Source organism: Euprymna scolopes, chromosome 23 (assembly GCF_053919585.1).
Source record: "Euprymna scolopes isolate OS-2025 chromosome 23, ASM5391958v1, whole genome shotgun sequence".
Taxonomy (NCBI): Eukaryota; Metazoa; Mollusca; class Cephalopoda; order Sepiida; family Sepiolidae; genus Euprymna; species Euprymna scolopes.
The window spans coordinates 78493350-78515718 of record NC_136504.1 but is presented as its reverse complement, the minus strand read 5'-3'; the positions used below and the strand labels follow the sequence as shown (position 1 = coordinate 78515718).

The following is a 22369-nucleotide window of genomic DNA, read 5'->3' as shown; positions in this document are numbered from 1 at the left end:
CAAATACATTGAGGCTGCTGCAAAGTAGGTGGGCTCCCTCTACTCTGTTAGAAAGTTACTAACACCTGAGAGTATCCTTTACCTATACAAGGTCACCTTTCACCCATGCATGGAGTATTGTTGCCACATTTGGGCTGGTGTATCTGCTACTAGTCTCTCACTCATGGACAGGCTTCAAAAGAGAACTGTCAACTGTCTCACACTATCAGCCAAACTCCAACCTTTGTCCCGTCGACATAATGTTGCATCTCTGTACGTATTTTATAAGTATTTTAATGGAAGGTGCTCTAACAAACTCCAAGCTCTTGTACCCTGTTGACATAAATGCCCCCAACTAACCTGACAAGCAGCAAAATCCCACCTCTTCACTACAGAGATCCATAGCTGCCTGACAGCCTTCTATTCAAATAGCTTCTTCCCTCAAACTGCTCGACTTTGAAATTCTCTACTAGGTCTCTGCTTCTCTGTACTGACATGCAAAAGTTCAAGTGTAATGTGAACATACATCTTGCTGCTTAACTACCTACATGGTATCCCTGCAAATTTTGTCTCAAATAGTAGCCCTTTATATCCTTGTGGCACTGTGTCTTGTTCGAGGTGAAAAAAAAAAAAAAAAAATTTTTTAAGTAACAAGTTAGGACAAAAACAATAAAAGCTGGTAAAATAGACAGTATTCATTTCATCATGGCTGTCGTATGTAAACTCGAAAATTGCAAATTGATGTTACTCAAAAGAAATCTCCAATTATATTGGGAGGGGCGTGGGTAAATAATTTATTTGCAACAATTTGTTTAATTATTCATAAAGGTGTTTCTTTATTAGAACGAAAATCAAAAAGTAAATTTTCATTAAAAACCAATCTACTCAATTTTTGTGTCCATGTTATCTACTTAGTTGTCATGTTACAATTAGTCAAATATTACTGAATTATTACAGAAAATATGACATTTTCATGATTAGGTGATATCCACCATTAATTGCAGAAAGACAAACTGTAGTTACTTTCCTGGATTTTATGCTGTTTACTTATGTATAACATTTCTTTCAAAAACTATTTTCATTTACGATTAATTTTTTACTTTATCGTTTTTTGTAATTTTTGGATATGCTACTAATTTTGACAAGTGCATACAATTAAGTTTAATGAAATATATTTCGATTTTCGTTCTAATAACGAAGTAATTTAACAAATACAATCAAACTTTTTTGCGAGAAATTACATAACTTGAATTGCGACATTGGTTGATTTGAATTAATGCCTTTCTCATTGGTTTATTTGAACTTTAACCCGCTAGCGCGGGCAACTTACACTTCCAAGTCAATCCTTCATGCATGTCAGACTCAATTTTAATATTCTTATTAACTTAAGGGCTTTGGCGCCCAAACATGTCACAATTTAAGACAATTTAACCTAATAAATCAGGTTTCCTATCTTGACATAATATTGTCTTTTTAATCAGCAAACAATATTGATATTGGATTTACCTACACAATGTTATTAAGTAAGCCCCTCTTTCTATGGGAAATTACTACCACTTCATATGAAGTCTCAATTAACAGGCTCAGCCGAGCTTCAAAATGACAAGATATTTTTGCATTAAAGAAGAATAAAGGACTGGCATTAATGAACCAGGTAAGTTCGCTTTTCAAAGTTGTGTCAATTTTTCAATCAGCCAGAATTCTAAACTATTTAAGAATAAATTTCCCACATACCTTAAATTACAAAAATATGATCTAATTAATTTGGCTATACTTAATTTGAAGTTTATAAGTTGAAAAATGCAACTTTTTTTAATTAATTTGCTTTAAATTGAGGAAATAATGATTTTACGTAGTTTTATCTTTATTGCAAAGTTATGACCGATCCTTAACAAGTTTGCCTTTGAGCAGTAAGATTATGTTAATTCTCACTTTAGAATTGCTTTTAAATTGCAAACTTGTGATTTGATTAATTTTGAGGTTGCTAAAATTGTAAGATCGTAATTTGTTTAGTTTTAATTTCACATAAAGTTGCAAAATAAGATACTTACATTTATAAAAATTTGCCTATTAATAGCAAGAAAAAAGAAAATGTCAAACTATAGTTACTGTACCATAGTAACGCGCCATTTTTTAAATGGCCTCAATTATGGATATATTTACTTTATTTAAAATTTGTCTAAAAAAAAAAACAGAAGACAATTTTAAAGGATATATATTCCTACTGTGGTTAATTTGATTTAATTTTGTCCAGTTCTTTGGTGAAACATTTTGCGAAAACTTGAATTTATTCCACCTTGTGGTTATACACACCATTTTGAAATTTGACAATTTTTTCTCTTCAGACTTTTACACTTTTACTGTGGAACTGGGATTTGAATATTTAGAGAATGGGATTATTTTCTCTTTTTTTTGTTTTTTTTTCTGCAATTGTTGAATTGCATTGCTTATTTGAAATTAAAATAAATTATTCCATTTGAGGGAAATTAAATCTTATTCTCTTCTCTCAATTAATATCGTTTGTTCCATCTTGTGCATATTGATGGGTTTGTTTGGCAAAGGTCCTTGTATTGACTTTACTGGTCATTTTTTGGTAAAATACAACAATGAAGATGTGAAAATGTACATCTTGTTCACCTGCACGAGTCTATGTGCTGTACATCTGGAGCTATTACCGGATATGAGCACTAAATCCTTTATATTAGTATTTATTAGGTTTACCAATCAATCCTTTTGGTGTTCCTACATGTTTATTAGGACAATGCAAAAACCTCTTGGCATTCGGCGTCATATCCAAAATCTTTGTTTCGGACGAATTCAAAGAAAAATTCAGGTCAACTTCCATTAGTCATCTTACCATTCCTCTTTATTTGGCTTGGCAAGGAGGTGCATGGGAGAGGATGATAAAAACAATGTTTGAAAAAATTAATAGGTAGAAAGAAAGTCAGCTACTTTGACTTCTTAACTATCCTTTTTGATGTGGAAAAAGCGATCAACAATCGACTGCTTACATATATTACTGCTTCTGAAGAGTGTCTCGATATTTTCCCCCCATTTTTTACAAACTCGTTTGTTGATCAATAATTATGGATCAGATGCTTTGTGTCCTGATCTTCCAAATTGAGCAAAACTTTATCTCTGGAATTAAGACGCAGGTATATTGAAAAATTCAGAAAGATATGGCACAATGATTACTTGTTGTCCTTGAGAGAGGTTGATGCTAATATTGGGCAATCACCCGCAGAAGGTGCCATGATACCTTTAAGACAATTTAACTTAACAATTCAGGTTTCCTTTCTTGACCTAATATTGTCTTTTTAATCAGCAAACAATACTGATATTGGATTTACTTACACAATGTTATTAAGCCCCTCTTTCTATGGGGATGTTGTTTAAATGGATCCAAAACAAAAACATTTGAAAATTTTCTCAGAAGAAAATTACTACCACTTCATATGAAGTCTCAACTAACAGGCTCAGCTGAGCTGCAAAATGACAACATATTTTTGCAATCGAGAAGAATAGAGGACCGGCATTAATGAACCAGGTAAGTTCACTTTTCAAAGTTGTGTCAATTTTCCACTCAGCCAGAGTTCAAAAAGAGGGTGGACCTGTAAATTCACCCTCATCCATTCGTTCTTTTCTCAGTAACTACGCCTTGGAATTTTTAAAAATTTTGCACAAACATTAAACATGATATGAGAAAAAAGTAACAGATTTTCCTGAAAAACTCTGGTTGCAGACCTAGGGGTGCCTTTCGGGTTAAAAATGGTTAAAATTGACACTTTTGTGCTTATTAAAAAAAATTGATGCTTTGGATTTTTATAAAACTTTCTGAAAAGTTGTAACTAATTGATTTCTATATAATTTTGTTTGTATATACTTCGAAATAACTCTTGGGTGTGCCCCAGGGGCTCTTTTAGGACTAATAAAAACACTCCATTTTGGGAACTATTTTACCATATTTGTTCAAAATTTTCTGTGTATGTCTATTTATTAGCAGTTTTGCATGGTGCTTAACTCAAATTTAAATATGCTAAGGCCTTGGGGACTTTTGGAGCTAAATGAGTAGAGCGGAGCAAATGATGAACTTAGTCGTTTCTTTTTTTGCATGGTGCAGAACTCAAATTTACATATATTAAGGCCTAAAACTGCACCGTTTGTTCATTTCCACCAGGATTTGACGTCCCCTGGGGATTTGGGGGGTTAATTGGGGGAGGGAGCAAATGCTGAACTTAGTCATTTTTTTATGCCTCGTTCGTTCACTGTGCATTCACGGGGGACCACGCATGCTTCACTTGTTTTAATCAGATTTTTGTGTTATTGTTACTTTGAAAATATGTTTAAATGGTTTAGTTATTAACCAAACATTATAAAATAAAACAATTAGGTACTTGTGCCTTTATATTACCGTACGGAAATAATGACATTATTTAGAAAGCCATTCTTAACATTGGAGGGTGTTTTGTATTGATAAAACTATCGTAAAAATTGAATTTAACTTGAAAATACAGCGGACCTGAACAAGAACCCACCCCCGAACAGCTTTCGGAATAAACACCCCCAACTTTCCCATGTTAAGAATGGCTTTCAGTTGTTGTTTGCAAATTTTACAATGGATTATTATTGATTGGACACTAATATAGATGGGGTGATTCTCATTCAGGTCCGGCAAAAATACTATCAAAAAAAAAAATAACATGGTAACAGATGCAGTAGGTGCATCAGGAGCGGCCATTAAAAATGACGTGATAAGAACTTTAATAATTTAACTTATTATCTTTCGAAGCTTATAACTACTTGAAAAATGTAAATTTTTTTTTCAATTAAAGGAGCAAAGACCAAACTTTAAAAAAATAACAGGTTCAATAGCAAATTATGCAATATTTGTTTTTTTAAATCGGTTTTCTTTAAAATCAATGTATTTTAACTTGCTTCGATAAAAAATCATTTACCTATAAAAAAAATACTATTCAATGGGTAGTTCCATTCTTCATTGTTAAGAATTTATCCATATTTATATTTTAAATTCCATGTATTTTTTAAATAAAAGAATTTTTTTAAACAAATATTTGAAAACCCCGCCATTACGTAAGCATTATTAGGCTATTTAGCCAAATGCCGAACCGGTAATTCATTTTGTTTTGAACTACGGATGAATAGAAGAACATAAAAACCACGTTCATGTTAGCCGTCTAGCCTTGGCGTGAAGAAATTTGTGTCTCCATAGCTGAAAACTAGTCACATTTTACTTATAAGTTTTTGCCTTAAAAAAAAAAAAACAAAGAATTTTTTTTTCTTCTTATCTCAAAGAAATATGAGATTTTGATTTATATTTTATTTCCACTTTATAGAGTGAATTTTTTTTTTATATCTAAATAGAAATCATTTTTGTAATAAAACGAAACTTTCTGTGCTATATAGGAAAATTATAAGGTTTAATTAAAAAAAAAAAAAAAAAGTTTTAAACTTTTGACTTTACAGGTAAATTTGCAAATAACTATTTTTTTTTTAATTAGCTTATTTTATTTATTGATCTATCTTCAATTTGTGATGTATATATTTTAGGTGAGAAAATTAATTATTTTCATTTTAATAGACATTTCAAAATGGGGGGTGTGAATTTAAAAAAAAACAAACCTTCTCTAGAATATTATAGTCGGTTTATTGGAAAGAGCATAAAATTTCACATTGAACCTGAAAATATCGTAAATATTGAATCAATAGAAAAATTTTAATAAATTTTTAAAGTGAAAAAATTGAAAAAAAAATAACTCGTAAAATTCAATTGATTTCATTACGTAAACAAAATGGCTGCATGAAGGGTCGCATGCACTTTGTAAACACTTTAAAAAAATAAAAAATAATATTTGTATTATTTTTTTAAACGACTTTAATAGTTTATTTTGGAAGTATATTCCATAAAGAAAATAAACAACCCACTTTAAAAAAGAGAAATTACGAGTTTTTTATATTTTATTCACAATTTTTTGTTAGGGGTGTCAAAAATTCCCCCAAAATTCTGATAGAGATGCAGATGCACAAGCACCAACAATTAATTAGAAATCAACTTCAAACTATTTTATGTGTGTGTGTGTGTGTGATATATATATATATATATATATTAGGCATCTGGCATCGCCAAAACTGGGGGGGGGGGCAGGCAAGTACTTTTTGACGGACCGTCTTTTTAAAAATCTACTAAAAATCAGATAATTATCCAATCAATACGAAATTTTCAGCAATTATTAAGAGAAGAATGAACTTTATAACAGTGTACTTATTTTTCATAAACAATATTTATATATATATATTTTTTTTTTTTTGCTTACAACCCCCCCCCCTTTGTTTTGAGAGGGTTCCAAATATGCTTAAAATAATCATCTGAAACTGAACAAAATATATTGTGTTGTTGTAAGGGACGGGATTACAGATTAAAAAAAAAAACTTGTTTTCATACCTTATTTTGATGTCTGAATTAAACATTTCACTGAAAGTTGTGAGGTTTAAATTAGATTTTTTTCTGGAGGTTACACCGGTTTCGCCATTTCCGATACGGCCATCATAATGAAATAGACACTTTCTATTTTACCTAATTATGCCACCAGCTTTTAAATTTTTGTTCTTTTGGAAGATTTTTTTTTTCTTTTCCATTATACATTGGATTTCGTGTTGGAAGTTTGTTCAAAATTGCGAGAAAAAGAATTTAAAACAAAATGAAATCAGCAAATGATTTTTTTTTTTTTTTTCAGGCGTTTTAAAATTCAGGGGAAAAAATAAATCGTACTAAAGTTAAAACAAGTAAAAATAAAAACAATACAGTTACTCTATCCTAAAACTTTAAATATTTTGACAGAAATTTAAAAGAAAATTTCAGGTTTATCACCCCCCCCCATCACGACATTCAATGTATACATATTGAATCTGTAATGTTTATTCGTGATAAAGCCTGTATTTACGACGAAATATCGAGTCAAATAATGGCCCTCTTTTTGTTCATTTATTTTTTCCTTCCCAATTTCTATGTTTGTTACCGAAGAAAAAGAATATGCAAGTCATACGAAATCAACTTTTTTGATCAAAAGTTTTGTAAATGAATCGAGATATCGAATCAGAGACGATCGGTGTTAATTGCTCCTATTTTTACATGTTGTGTGGAGTTTGTCTTTGCGTATCCTTTATATACATTCCGTCGGACATTTTCCCTTAAAACATAACATCACGTAAACTTAATAATAATGACGACGACTTTATTTTTCAACCACAAAAACATACAGAAGTGTCATGCCATATATTTTACTATGAAGGTTTATCTAGTAAATACTGGTGAAACAAAACACGTAATATATTATTTTATATAATTATATGAGGAAGAGAACCCCGCCGCAAAACGGTATATTTAAGTTTTACTTGAGTATATTAAAAAGAAAAACAACAACAAAAAAAAACTCAAACATCAAGTATTTTCGGTGCTAGTGCAGAGAGTGATCCGCGCTATTTTTTTAAATCGTATTTCCAAGTTTAATGATATATTTTTTTTTATTCAATTGTAAGGTTGAAGTATAGAATAGGTACAAAACACCCTCCCCTCCCTATGTTAAGAATGGCTTTTTAAATAATAACGTTATTATTTACGTCCGGATCACTCTCTGCACTAGTACTGTATTTTCAATGTTTAACGTATGACTGAATTAAGTTAATTGAATTAACGATAATCTCTATTTTAAAAAATAAATAAAAAACATAATTCAATCGCATTCTTTTTGTGATTTCAATTGACAATTCGAGGTCTTAAAAAATGATGGATTTTCATAGGATTCATTCGCAAACATTAAAATCGTTATAAAGACCGAAACTTCAGGTCAAAAAGCAAAACTTACAAATTTAAAATGTTTTAATTTAATTAACCTCAAACTGGCTAACAGAAACTAGTGTTGTTGATAAAAATAGGACTAAAAAACTTCCTATTCTATTTTTTTTTTTTTTTTTTTCAAAATAGGAAGAGGCGTGCACCAGTGCACCACCACAACAGTACAACACAAGAAGAGGGCTACAGGGTTTGTCATCAATCTTTTTCTTTACCTGAGTGTTGTAGCCAAAGGACCGTCGGCAGATTCGATTTCGGTGATTAGATGATCATGATGGGCATTAATGGCCTCCTCACGAACCATTTCGGCATCCTTGACCAGAGAATGGTTGTCCATCGTTTTCCAATGGCCATGGCCAGGCACTTTAGTGGGAGGTACTATTCCATGATTCGCAGTAGTCGCCATTACTGGCTGGCTCTGTCAGCAAAACACACGACTGCGCATTATCCACTTCCGGTTCGTCCTTTCCTCCGCCTCCTTTTTGCTTTCTTTCGCTTTATTTATTTATTTATTCTCAATATCCTACTTTTCCTCTAATTTCATCAATTTCGTTTTGTCGTTTTTCCTTTTCTTTTTCCTGATGCAAGTATCTGGCTAATTTTAACTTATTTTCTTTTTCCACTGACCTTTTCAACTATAATTCGTCCATTTACCAGAAGGTCACCTAATATGCAATTAGTTTCTTTGGCATTTGCCAACAAAAGTATAGAAAAAAGAAACTCCTAAACTCAGTTTATTCTTCCACATAAAAAAAAGTTTTGGCAATAAATCAATATTTGAACTAAATTTGGTGGGTTTTTTTTATATAGAAGTTCAAGTGAAATATGGCAGTTCAAAATCAAATAACAGGACAACTTATAGATATACTTATTTATCAGTGAAAAATTATCGAGTAGAATTTTGATAAAAAAGAAAATTGATTTACGAACGACATTTGCATCAGGTCCAACTTGTAGAAAATTAATCTTTTTGAAAAAATACTTGTTCAGAGTTCATGGACTCCACACAGTAAATTACCTTTATTATATTATTAATGCCATTTGCTTATCTTCTGTAATTTTTGGTGTACACTAATATTTTTCACTGGTATTTTGAACTTTCATATTTCATTTGAGTTTCAATAAAAAGTTTCTTGCTGCATGTGCAAACGAGAAAGAAAGTTGTGTTTTGGGGGTTTATTATTGATGGAATGATCAATTGGAAATTTTTCTGGTATCAAAATCAGAAAAATTTTAGCCTAAATTCCAATTCTCAAAACGATGTTTTTATTTTTTTAATGTATTTTTTGTTGATTAAAACATATTTTTTCATTGCTAATAATGAATAGTTAATTTTTATTGACTACAATAAAATCAAGAATTTGTGAATAATGAGAGTTCAAAGAGTCTTGATGCTACAGAATCCATGATTTCGAAATGTTTATACAGAAATCCAATTGTTGTTTCTGTCATTGACTTCATACACTTAAATATATATCTGGCTATTTAGCGATGCTATCCATTACAACTAGATAATCAAACCCATTCAATAACCAGAAAAGTCAACATGGATTCTTAATCACGATTGGTTCATTTTAGGCCAGGGTTTGAATTCTATTGGAGATGTTTTTGCTGCTAACACACGTCCTTTACATAATTTAACTATATTCTTAATATCTAGATCCATGTTCATCCAGTAGACGTAACTCCACATGAGACTCTCTGTCTGTAATATGCCTAGATGCCAAACATGAAACTCTCTTAGAATATGTTTTTGCAATGTCGTTGGAATGACCGTTTTATCAATGTACATTGCCATAGATGGAATATGCTTTGAAGTTTTTGGTTCTTTTCTATTGTGCCGTTTTTAATAGTTTTTATAAAATAATTGTTCATCGCTTTTATCGTTATTTTTATTGTCACTGGAAGTTCTCTTCTAATAGTTTTTTTTTTTTTTTTACCTCAAATTCAACTTGTACAGAAGCTATTAGCATGTCCTCAAAAAGTTCAACAAATTTCAGTATAAATTTAGACAATCCATCTGCATGACTTATCTTTGAAGATGGGAGATACTCCACTGTAGGGGAAAAAGAGCAAATAACACCGGTTACAGAGTAGACAGGAGGGTTACTTCCCTTAAGGGACAGGAAGAGAGTCCTGGTACCAGAATGGAATGCATATTTTTACCCCTCATGGGAACGATACCCATGTGAATCAGAGTAAGACTCTAGAATGAACAATAATATCTACCACTCACGGTAGAGTCACCATGAAAGTGGATACCACTTTATTGTACTGGTCTACATTGTAGTGTTGCTGTTTTCATTCATGTTTGTCGGTATTGTAATAAATATGTATATGTACTTGGGCTTAGTCTAGTCATTCATTGTATGTTATTTATGCTTGTAAGTATTTTCTACTGCAGGTTAATTCAATTAACAATAAGACAACATCACCTTGTAGTTTTAGAATGATCGTCTATCTTTGTAATCTGTTTGTTGTATGTGACGGCAAACCTTTCTTCAAGACATAAATTGTTAAGAAAGGTTCATGATTAGTTTGTAATAAGAATGTTCTTCTTCGCAATGAAACTTTGTAACCACCTCTCATTAGGTCAAGTCTTCTCACATTTTTGTCTATTATTTCTTCTCACATATTTAATTTGTTCCATAAAGAATTTACATTTTCCTTTTAGATTGAAACTGTAATCTTGAATTCTTTGGAAAACTTAATGTTTGTGCACTTTATGTTGCTCTGTAGTTTCACTTATTAGAATATCATTTAAGTAAACCATCGTGAACTCTGGATTGGTAAGTAATGCATTCATTACCTGCCAACACCACCTTTACTCCAAACAGTAATCTCTTAAATTTGTATCATTCTTTATGTATATTTATACACAATAACTTTGAGCATTCTCCATCTATTTCTTTGTTTCATTTTACTTCAGTTGAAGTTCTCAGAAATCAAGGAACCACTTCCTAGGGGCTAAAAAAACATGATCTTTACATGAAACATATTACCAGATTCCAGAACAAGAATTCATCAAGCCTGGTGGAGGATCCAGCTTTATGCTGTTATATGAAGTAACATCCCTTGTAAAAGCCAGTGTGGGTTAGCCACACCGAGGAGATCTTATTTGGTCCACGAATATTATGTGGTTTTGAATATTTAGTCAGAGTTTACTTGTTATCCATGCCAGGTTGTCCTGACAAACTCAACTGTACAGAGAGACGTTAGACACTCGAGGATAGAGTCTAGTAGGTATTCAAGTTCTCTCCATTATTATCTACAAATATGTGTCACTTTCCTTCATGCAACTTTTAAATATTTCCTCTAGAGTAGGAAATGGATATTGGTTCAAACAGCTTGGTTCAAATGCATGAAAAAGTCTGTAGATACATGAATTTCTTTATTCTTTTGCTTTAAGTAAACTATCAGTGAATCCCATTCACTATATTTAGCCCTTCCTATTTGTTTGAGTTTACCTGGTTGATTTTTTCTTCTAATATGAATGGAAAATTTTGGTTCTTTTTGAAGATTGTTTGTATATTCAGTTTTATCACAAATACTTTTAGTTTTAGCATTTTCTTGTAGTGTGACTATCATTATCAGTTCACCTTTTCATTTGCTTTCCAGTGATTATGTAGTACTTACCAACAAAACAAACGCCCACGTGTTTGTGCCTTGTGTAGGCATACGCAACAACAAAACTTGGGTTTTTATAAGCAGAAGTCTCGAGGTTGTCAGGAATCTCCGGGCGCATGCGCAAGAGGAGGGATTGAGAGAGTGGTATAAACGGCAGGTCGAGTGAGAAGGTTGTTGTTGTTGTCATTGGACGTTACAGTGACGCGTGCGTTAGCAGTTGATTAAGAAGTTGTTTTTTTTTGTGTCAAGTCGTGCACCTCGGTGAAGGTGAAGGTCATATAAGTCATGCACCTCTGTGAACGTGAAGGTCATAGATTAGTCAACCATAATGTTGGCTTGCCAATTTTCTTCCATGTCTACAGATTTCTAATTAGCAAATTGGATCCTACATTTTTATATTTCTCCCAGACTACCCATTGTTGAATTGTTGTGTGCTGATGCTTGAATTATAGCAGAGACGTTTAGATGAACAAATGATTTATTAATATATATATACATAAGGAAAAGATATACACATGTTAACTAGCCCATGTACGAGGGGAAGTGAGGTACTTGTATATATCAATATGCCATGGGGTCACTGCTGTTGCGCGTATGAAAGTAGTTCTATGATATTACTACATCCCCCTTACCAGATAGATAAAAAAACATTGTTCAAATGTTATTATATACACCAGTACATATGTTAGTTATATCTTTTAGGCCTATGTATTTCACGGCCACATTTTGTGTTATATGTTGATTGTTTTGGGGCTAGTTAATGTAAGCTATTGTTTGTGTTAGTGTCTTCATTTTGTGATGAGGTGATGTGATCATTGAAATGAGCCTGTTTATGGATAGATGTTCCAGTCGCCCTTATTTGGACTCTGTTTCGTCTTTTTGAAGATCCATCTGGGAGTTGAAGGATGTATGATCTGGGTTCTTCGCGTTTACTTAAAACTGTTGCTGTTTTCCATTTCCCTGTTTGATTATCTAGCATCCGGACATTTTGTCCAGGGACAAGTGCTGGTAAATCATGAGCTGTTCTGTCATGATACATTTTCTGCATATCTTGTCTATGTTCTAGTTGTTCATGGATATGGTCAGGGTTGAGAAATCTGGGATTTGGAATTTTCGCAATTATGTTTGATCCCATAATGTGGTTGTTTAAAAGTTCACCAGGGCTTGGTAACTTGTGACTGATTGATGTTGTTCATAGGCATAGCATTGCTAAATTAGGGTCTCTGCCTGCTTTGCCTTGATTAGTGTTCTTTTAACTGTTTGGATTTGACGCTCAACAAAGCCATTAGATCTTAGGAAATTTGGGGATGACGTTATGTGGTCAAATTGCCATTGTTGAGCAAATTCTCTGAATGCTTCACTGGAATATTGTGGTCCGTTGTTACTAACGACTCTGGTGGGAATACCATGCTCAGAGAAAATCTGTTTCATTGCTGAGATGACCATGTTGCTTGTAGTTAAGCTGGTCATTTTCCTTATAATTGCGAATTTGCTGTAGTAATCAGCAATTATTAGATATTTTTGATCATTACAGTGAAACAAGTCAGTTCCAACAACTTCCCATGCTCTGCTGGGGATGTCATGTGGTTGTAGAGTTTCCTTTGGTTGTGCTGGAAGATTTTCTTGACATATTGAACATTTCTTAATCATGTTTTCGATATCAGAATTAATCTTCTCCCAGTATGCAACATCCCTGGCTTTTCAATACCTTGATGGCTGTAATGAAGCTGGTCTAAAATGATTTTCTGTTGGGTTTCTGGGATAATAATCCTTGACCCCTTCATGATGATACCATCATTGACAGATAGTTTATCTCTGTATGACCAGTATGACCGTATTGCTGGCGGTACTTCCTTCATTGAATCTGGCCATCCTGCTATGATTTCCTGCAACTGATCAAGTACTGGATCAGCCTTTGTTTCCTGTTTTATCTCGTTCAGGTGCTCACTCCTGAATCTCACCAAATCGACTCACACGTCTAAGTCAATTGTGTCTGTGTTTTCAGTGCTAGGGAGACGGCTCAGAGTATCAGCTAGAGTCATTTCCCCTTCTGGTATGTACTCTATTTGCATCTGATATCCCTTGATCAGCATTTGCTGCAGTCTAGGAGGTGCACTAGTCAGTGGCTTCTGTAAAATCATGATGAGTGGTTTATGATTGGTGAGTACCTTAAATTTACGGCCACATAGGTATATGTGGAATCTTTGGACCCCAAATACAAGAAGCTCTCTTTCTATGCATGTGTAACGCTTTTCAGTATCTGTTAGAGACTTTGATGCAATAGGTTTTTTGTTTTGCATTAGTGCAGCTCCAAGTTCTTTTAAACTTGCGTCCGTTTGTAGTGTTGGTATTTCAGTTGTGTTAAAATATGTTAACATAGAATTTTGGCTAATTGCTGTTTTGAGTTTTTCAAAATATTCCTTGTGGTGTTCTTCCCAAAGAAAGGGTGCATCCTTCTTTAATACTCCTCTTAAAGTATGTGTCTTGTCAGCAAGGTTAGGAATAAATGGTGACAAGTATGTGATAAGGCCTAAGAACTCTTGTAGCTCTTTCTTACAGGTTGGGTGTGGCATGTTTTGTAGATCTTTGAGCTTTTCTGGATCTGGACTGACACGATTTTTACTATAGATCATCCCAAAGAAGGATATGCTTTTTGATTTGATTTCACATTTTGTAGAATTGAACACGAGACCATTATTAGCAGCAACTTGCATGAGCTTTTGTAGAATCTGGTTGTGTTCTTCATCCGTTTTACTATAGACAACAACATCGTCAGCAATTCCCACTGCACCATCAACTTGTTCAAGTATCTGGTCCATCTTCATTTGAAAAATATCTTGCGATACACTCAATCCAAATGGTAGTCTCTGAAAACAGTACCTACCATAAGGAGATCAGAATGTTGTTAGTGGTTGAGACTCACTGTCCAGGTGCATTGACCAATAAACAGCTTTAGCATCCAGTTTAGAAAATAGCTTGGCACCTGAAAAATGGTGGGTTAGCTCTTCCACTGTAGGAATGGCATGATGTGGTCTTTTGAGTGCTGTATTCAGGTGTCTTGGGTCTAAACATATTCTCAGGTTCCCATCTTTTTTATGTGGGTATGCTAAACTTGAAACCCAGTCTGTTGGTTCTGTCACCTTTCTGATAATATTGTTTTCGGCCATGTTATCAAGTTCCTGCTTTATCTTGTCTTTTAGAGCAATTGGTGTTTTTCTAGGTGCATCGATGTGAGGTGATATGCTTTTGTTGAGTGATAGTCGCACAGACCCTGGCATGGAACCAATTTTATCAAACTGATCTGGGTGCATCTGCATCAGGTCTTTTATTGTATTGACTAGTGTTGCAGCAGGAGGCTGATGTCTATTCTCTTTCCTGATTGTGCAGTGAAGGGTGACTAATTTGAGGTGTTCTAATGAGGTAATCCTAGAACTGCTGGCCCTTGTACGTCTACAATGTAAAAAACACTGTTGTGCCAGTCTGTTCCATTGTATTTGCATGGAATATTGATGCTACCATAGCATTTTTTCAGAGTACCATTATATGCTATTAGTTTGTTTTTCCTTGTTTTGTTTTCTATGTTTGGGAAATCATTTCTCCGGGAACATTCTACGATATGTAGAGACTGGTAATGTGTTACCTTGGGCTTTTGTATCAATTTTTACCTGCAACCTGTGGATTTCTGTTAGGCAATTTAATATTTACATAAACAAAAGCTTCATCTCTCTGGGTGATAAAGAACTTTTGATGTTAAAAGTAAGACTTTCAAGTTCTTCATCTATTTCTTGAGTATCGCATATTGCATCAGCTTGGATGGGCTGTCTTTTCTTGGACTGGTCTCTCAGATATTGTGGTTGATACTCCGGCTTTGACCTTTTGTAGTCTCTGCTTCGTGACTTCGATCTTTGCCGTGGTTTTTGTTTTACAGTTGCTTGTTTTGGGTTATCTTTACCACATGTTTTGCATTTTGATCCATGTGCTGGGCAAGTTTCACAACGAAGTTCATGGCACAATTAAAGCAGTTGCTAAATTTCTTAGAACGTTTTGATGTTCTTATCGTCTGGATAGTGGTGCTACTATTTCCGTTGCTATTCAACATAACCCTGAGTTGTTTTAGATGTATGTGAGAAGCTTCATACATTTTTCCGATGCGAATAGCTTCTTCTAATGTTAGGGTATTGTCTTTTCTCAACAACTCCTTTTGGAAATCTACAATTGGAGTGTTGGCGATAATAAGTTCAATTATACGTTGTTGTCGATCAGACTCGCATAACAAACATTTTTGTGTGAGTCGTCTGCATCTATTTACGAAATCATCCAACGATTCATCTTGTTTTTGTCTGTAAGACATTAATTTTAATCGATTCACTCTAAAATTCTCTTTTGGCTCGAGTTGTTCTATGAATCGATTAAATATAAATTCAAGAGATTTTTTTCTTCTTCCGATAATGTCCAGGTATTAAATCTTCTAAGTCCCTCATCCTCGATTGCAGTAAAATATAACTTATTTGTTGTTCTGTTTTTATTTTATTAAGAATAAAATACAGTTGCAAACGTTGTTTGAAAAGTTTGAAAGTTTTTGCCAGGTTTCTGTTTGCTAGTTCATTGAGGGAATATCATTTTGAGACATCGTAATATAGACAGCAATAACAAAAAGAGATAGTAGCAGTAGCAACAAGTTTTAAAAAATTGGCGCCGAAAAATATGAGAAGTTAAGTTGTAGTGAACTACTACTATGATGCTGCTACGGTATGCTTCCCTTATGCGGAAACGATAGAAGCATCAACACGCAACGGACCAGTTTTCCTGGGTAAAGACTTTTATCAAAGAAATGTACCATCCTCTTTGTACCCCTATATCTTGGAAACTTTTATAAAACACCATCAATCCTAAAGTCTCATCGCACTTAATTATAACCCGATGTTTTCTTTTCCACAACCGTTCTTTTTCAGCACTCTTGTTCTCTCTCTAATTTCGGACGTGCCCCAAAAAGGGGACCGACCGAAATGGTGACCCTTTTTCAAACGTCGTTAAAAGCTATGATAACCACCATAATTTGCTGTATGCCCGACGTGCGTATATACACACAATCTTCAAAGAACAAAAAAACAAAAAAAAACAAAAACGATGAGAACGTGACAGAGTAAAATAAAAAGAAAAAGAAAAGGCCTTTCTAAAACTACTGTAAAGCCTTACAAAAAAGTATATATAAATCCGCTTTCCAAGAAATGATGATGATATATATATATTTGCTATTTTTGTGAAACGGTTTATGCTAAATAAGGAAAAAAAAAACAAAAAAAAACAAGAAAAATAAGCAGTAAAAAACAAAAAAACGAAAACAAAACTTTTTTACGTGATTCTCACCAGATAAATGACTAAAATAAAATCTGGTCTAAAAACTATTCTGTAACAACAAAAAAGTGACTTTAAGAATCAATACAGAATCCCAAACTTCATTCTGAAACACACACACACACGCACACAGAAAAAGGAACCTTCCAGACGCAGGAGTGTGATGCCAGTTTTGGAACACATGTGGTCACACATTCGCACACAAAAAAAGGAACCTTCCAGATGCACGTGTGTGAAGGCAATTTTGGAACACGTCTGTGCATCGACGAACTCAGTTTTTTTTTCTTTAAGAACATTGACTATATATTCACACACACACACACACACACACACACACACACACACACACACATATATATATATATATATATATATATATTTATATATATATAAAAAAAATTTAATTGACGCTATTTCTCCAAGCACCTGCTGAAATTAACCTCTGGTGAGTACTCGCTTTTCTCTCTTCTTGCTTATCACACCCCAGCCATTTCCTGTAGTCGCAGCTACAAATAAATAATAATAATAAAAAATATATAATGATAGTAACTAATAATAATCATAGGAATAATAATAATTAATAATAATAATTAATAGTAGTAATAATAGTAATAATAATAATTAATAATAATAATAATAATAATGAACGCACAACAGGCTAGCGTAAAACCCCCACAATTTATGGACACAAGTGTCGAGGGATAGTTTTCGATAATAGAAGCTCAATTCTATCTCAGACACATTACGAACAATGATACTAAGTTCTATATGGTTATCAGTGCATTGCCGCCTGACTTGGTATATACCTCCAGCAATTCTGCAGTCGCTAAACTATGCAAAGTTAAAGGAGTGTGTTGTTTGCATATGAAAAGACCAGACCTGAACTCCTGGAGAAGTTGATGAGGATCACTACGTTAGCTGGTCGTCTGTCATTATACCGCCAGGAGATGGTAATGGTCACACATAGAATAGGGGCAAGTGATGGGATAGTGCACCATAAATTCATATATGCACTTCCAAAGCAAATCGCTCCAGTAATAGCAGCCCACACTGAAATGCTGTTAACGGAGTTGGGTCGACTATCCAACAACTTGATGCCGTTAATAGAAAATATGTCAGTATTTCAGGCAGTTGAGAGTCGAGCTCGGACAAACGACCATATTACCACCAGACAGTCTAGTGAAACCATTCCAGCCAGCCTATGTCCATATAAAAAGAAACAGCGGTCGAAGATATGTAGAGCCCATGTATATTTTGCGGAGGAGGCTCGTACATGTAAGCCATGGTGTAAGTGGCCAAAGAAAAAGAGTAGCTTAGGGATTGCGTTTGCTCCAGTAGTGCCGCCGTTATTAGAAGTTTCTGCTAAAATAGGAGCGTCTAAAGTCAATTTTATCATAGATACAGGAGCCAGTGTTTCCATTTTACCACATTCCGTAGTAAATGGAATTACTCTGGAGCCAACTCCTGTTCATATCTCTACTGCTAACGGTGAAAGCATAAAATGCTATGGTCAGACAAACCTCAAAGTTAAGATACCCCGTTTGAGAAGATCTTTTCAATGGAATTTCATGATCGCAGATGTCACTAACCCTTTGTTAGGATTTGACTTCTTAAACAAATTTAACATTATAGTGGATTGTAAAAATAGATCCATCTGTGATAACGTAACGGAGCGTGAAATTACAGTCAATGCAGTAACGGGAACCGATGCGGTAGTGATTAACAAAATAGACTTAGCAGATTATGTTACCGAAGTAATAGGTAAATATAATAATGTGCTTTCACCACATAGCGACACAAACAAAGACTATGGTGGAGAGTATCACAGGATTGATACAGGTAGCCATGTACCAGTCTTTGCTAAAGCCAGACAACTTTCCGGTCCTAAGTTAGACGCAGCACAGGCAGAATTTAAAAAGTTACTAAATACGGGAGTTATCCAGCCTTCCAGTAGTGAGTGGGCAACCCCTTTGCACTTGGTGAAGAAGCCAGATGGGTCATATCGAGCGTGCGGTGATTTCCGTGCGTTAAATAGCATTACCAAAACAAGCCACTACCCGGTACCAAATATAGATTCCTTTTGCACACAATTAGCTAATAAACAATATTTTTCCAAAATAGATTTAACTGCAGCATATCATTAGATTAAGGTACACCCTGAAGATGTGCCTAAGACAGCAGTAGTGACACCTTTTGGTTTGTTTGAGTTTAATTACATGCCATTTGGTTTAAAGAATGCTGCGGCTACATTTCAGCGTTTTATGGATAAAATATTTTAAAAATTAAATTGCATATTTATATATTTAGACAACATACTAGTTTTTAGCGAAAGTGAGCAACAGCACAAGGAAGATTTAGATAGAGTATTTAGGATCCTTAGTGATAACAATTTAAAGATTTCCTTAGATAAGTGTGTATTCGGAGTACCAGAGTTAGATTTCTTAGGTTTTCACGTAAGCAAAGAAGGCTTGTTGCCTACTTTAAAGAAAATCAAAGAGTTTGAAAATTTTCCGATGCTTAAGGACTCAAAAAGCTTACGTAGATTTCTGGGAATGACAGGTTTTTAACGCAAATTAGTCCCTAATTATGCATCCATAATTTTACCACTATCCGAACGGATGAGGTTGGATCCAGAAGCAAAGACCGAGCTTAATGAGGAAGAAACTAACGCCTTCAAAACAATAATAACAAATTATCGGAAATTACAGCATTAGCTCATCCACAGTCTTCAGCTACAGAATACCAATTTTGCTGCATTACACCAGTTGATAAATAAGAAACCAGTACCTATAGGTTTCTTTTCCAAGAAATTTTCTCAAACCCAAGCCAAGTATTCCACGTTTGACAGAGAGCTACCAGCAGCTTATTTTTCAGTGATACATTTCCGCCACCTCATAAAAGGTTGTCACGTGACATTATTTACTGATCATAAGCCATTATGCGAAGCCTTTTATAGTCAGACAACAGCAAAGTCAGATCGACAACAGTGACACTTATCAGTGCTTGCCGAATATATTGCTGACATGGAGTACATTAAAGGAGCTGAGAATATAGTTGCAGACTGTATGTCTTGGCCTGCATTAGCTGTGCAGATAGATGCATGCGACTTGGCTGAAATAGCCCAGGCACAAAAAGGTGATGACAAAATAAAGTCATACACTAATTTGAAAGAATACTGTGTGTCAAGCGAAGTTGGCTCAGTCCTATGCGATACTTCAACTATGTACTCCAGACCATTTATCCCAAAAGAGCTTTGTCAAGCTATTTTCAACAGTTTACATAGCTTGGCGCATCCTGGTACGGGAGCATCTTTAAAACTGGTCAAGTCCAGATACTTTTGGCCTAGTTTAGATAAAACGATTAAACAATTCTGTGCAGAATGTGTAGTGTGTCAACAATCAAAAGTTCACAGACACACAAAGTCTGCAGTACAAGAATTTGAATTACCATCTGCACGTTTCCAGACGGTACATATCGATATCATTGGACCCCTGCCCTTAAAGCACAATGAGTCTGATCCTTACCTGAGCCTTTACAAATATTTGCTTATTTGCATCGATCGTGCAACTCGCTGGATTGAAGTACAGCCTATGACTGAGATAACTGCACAGTCGGTAGTAGAAGCGTTTATCAATGCATGGATATCTCGATTTGGAGTCCCACTGCATGTTGTAACTGACAGAGGTAGTCAGTTTGAGAGCGAATTGTTCCAGGAATTAGCCAAGGTAGTAGGTTTTTACCGATTGAAGACAACTTCGTATCACCCTCAAAGTAATGGGATGATCGAAAGAGCACACCGTACCCTTAAAGCGGCAATAATGGCTCGAAAAGAATCATGGATGAAAGCGATACCAGTGATTCTGCTGGGTATACATAGCACCCCTAATGAATCAGGCTTTTCCCCTTTTACGTCTGTTACTGGAGCTCTGATATTGATTCCTCAGCAGTTGATACACAAGCAGAGAGTAGAAGAAACTCCAGTACATACGTAATTTGTGTGAATGGATGTCCCAAATTTATGTACTCAACAACGGAAAAGTATATATCCATGACAGTCCCAAAACATTTATACCGAAAGGTTTATTTTGCTGTGAAAAAGTATGGCTCAGAGTTGATCGAGTTAGGAAACCATTAGAAGCATCGTACTCAGGTCCTTATAAAGTTTTGACTCAATCAGATAAGCATTATCAGATCGATATCAACAACGGTACTCATACACACGTGTCAATAGATAGATTAAAGCCGAACATAGAACCATCTAGTGCTCATAAAATTAGATCGACTGAGAAGGCACAGACAAATGACAGTACTACTAATGATAAACTTATTAAGACAGATGATACCGACAAAGTTGAAGAAAAAATTGCTGACACATATAAGTCTAGATCTGGTAGGAAAGTAACATGGAAAAAGAAAAATGAGTACTTTTATTTTTAAACAAATATAGGCAATACACATATTTAATAATTCTGTGGAGGGTACTTAACTCCATTATTTGGAGTGGGGTTCATGTAGTGAACTACTACTATGATGCTGCTACGGTATGCTTCCCTTATTTCTCTCTTTCTCCTTATTCTTCTACTTTTCCTTTCCTTTCTTCTCTCAACGTCACCAGAGGTTTCAGCCAATTGGAATAGAGGACTGTCTTGGAGGGAGATACAAAGAAGAAATCTGTCTCAGACATGCGGAAATGATAGAAGCATCAACACATGACGGACCAGTTTTCCTGGGTAAAGACTTTTATCAAAGAAATGTACCATCCTCTTTGTACCCCTAAATCTTGGAAACTTTTATAAAACATCATAATCCTAGAGTCTCATTGCACTTAATTATAACCCAATGTTTTCTTTTCCACAATCGTTCTTTTTCAGCACTCTTGTTCTCTCTCTAATTTCGGACGTGCCCCAGAAAGGGGACTGACCGAAATGGTGACCCTTTTTCAAACGTCGTTAAAAGCTATGGTAACCGCCATAAAGTTACATGGGGTGTTAAAAAAAAAGTGAATCCAAATGCCTGATAAATACTTGTATTCTGTGAAAAGTCTTTTTTTTCTTTCTTTTTTTTTTCTCCTTTTTTTTTTTTCGGCTTCCGGATATTTTCAATTGTTTTCAAAAGAATGTTTGTTTGTTTTTTTTTCCGTCACGGCTTGTTTTTTTTTTTTTAAAGCAATTTTTCTTTTTAAATCCTCATTGTTGTCACCATGTTGAATTGTTGCGTGCGTGTGGGTGTGTTGTGCAATGATAGCGCTGCTCTTTTGTTTCAGTAACTTTTATATAGACTCTTTCGTTCCGGTTTCGTGATCTAACTTTTGTATGCACTCACACATGCGCATAGCAATTAATCAATAAAGTGGGGTACCATTATTCAGTTTCCTTCTTACCAACCAAACACACATGTTCCAATCTTATTCTTACACATCCATGCACAATACAGCATAACATGGTGGCAAGCGGTATTATCATACAACACACAATCTTATAACGTCACAGACAATTAAAAAAAACAAAAAAAAGACGATTTTTTTAATCTCTCGCACGCTAA

At 34.4% G+C, this 22369-nt stretch overlaps 1 protein-coding gene across 1 annotated transcript in view; it reads right to left on the bottom strand.

The window, feature by feature from the left end:
• Nucleotides 1-8325, bottom strand: part of LOC145246017 (exocyst complex component 6B-like) — a 151737-nt gene extending 143412 nt beyond the window's left edge. Inside the window, exon 1 of the mRNA XM_080107831.1 lies at nucleotides 8062-8325. Coding sequence (XP_079963957.1) covers nucleotides 8062-8252 — 191 coding nt within the window. The 5' untranslated portion in view covers nucleotides 8253-8325. The remainder of the gene's footprint in view (nucleotides 1-8061) is intronic.
• Between the last annotated feature and the right edge of the window lie 14044 nt (nucleotides 8326-22369).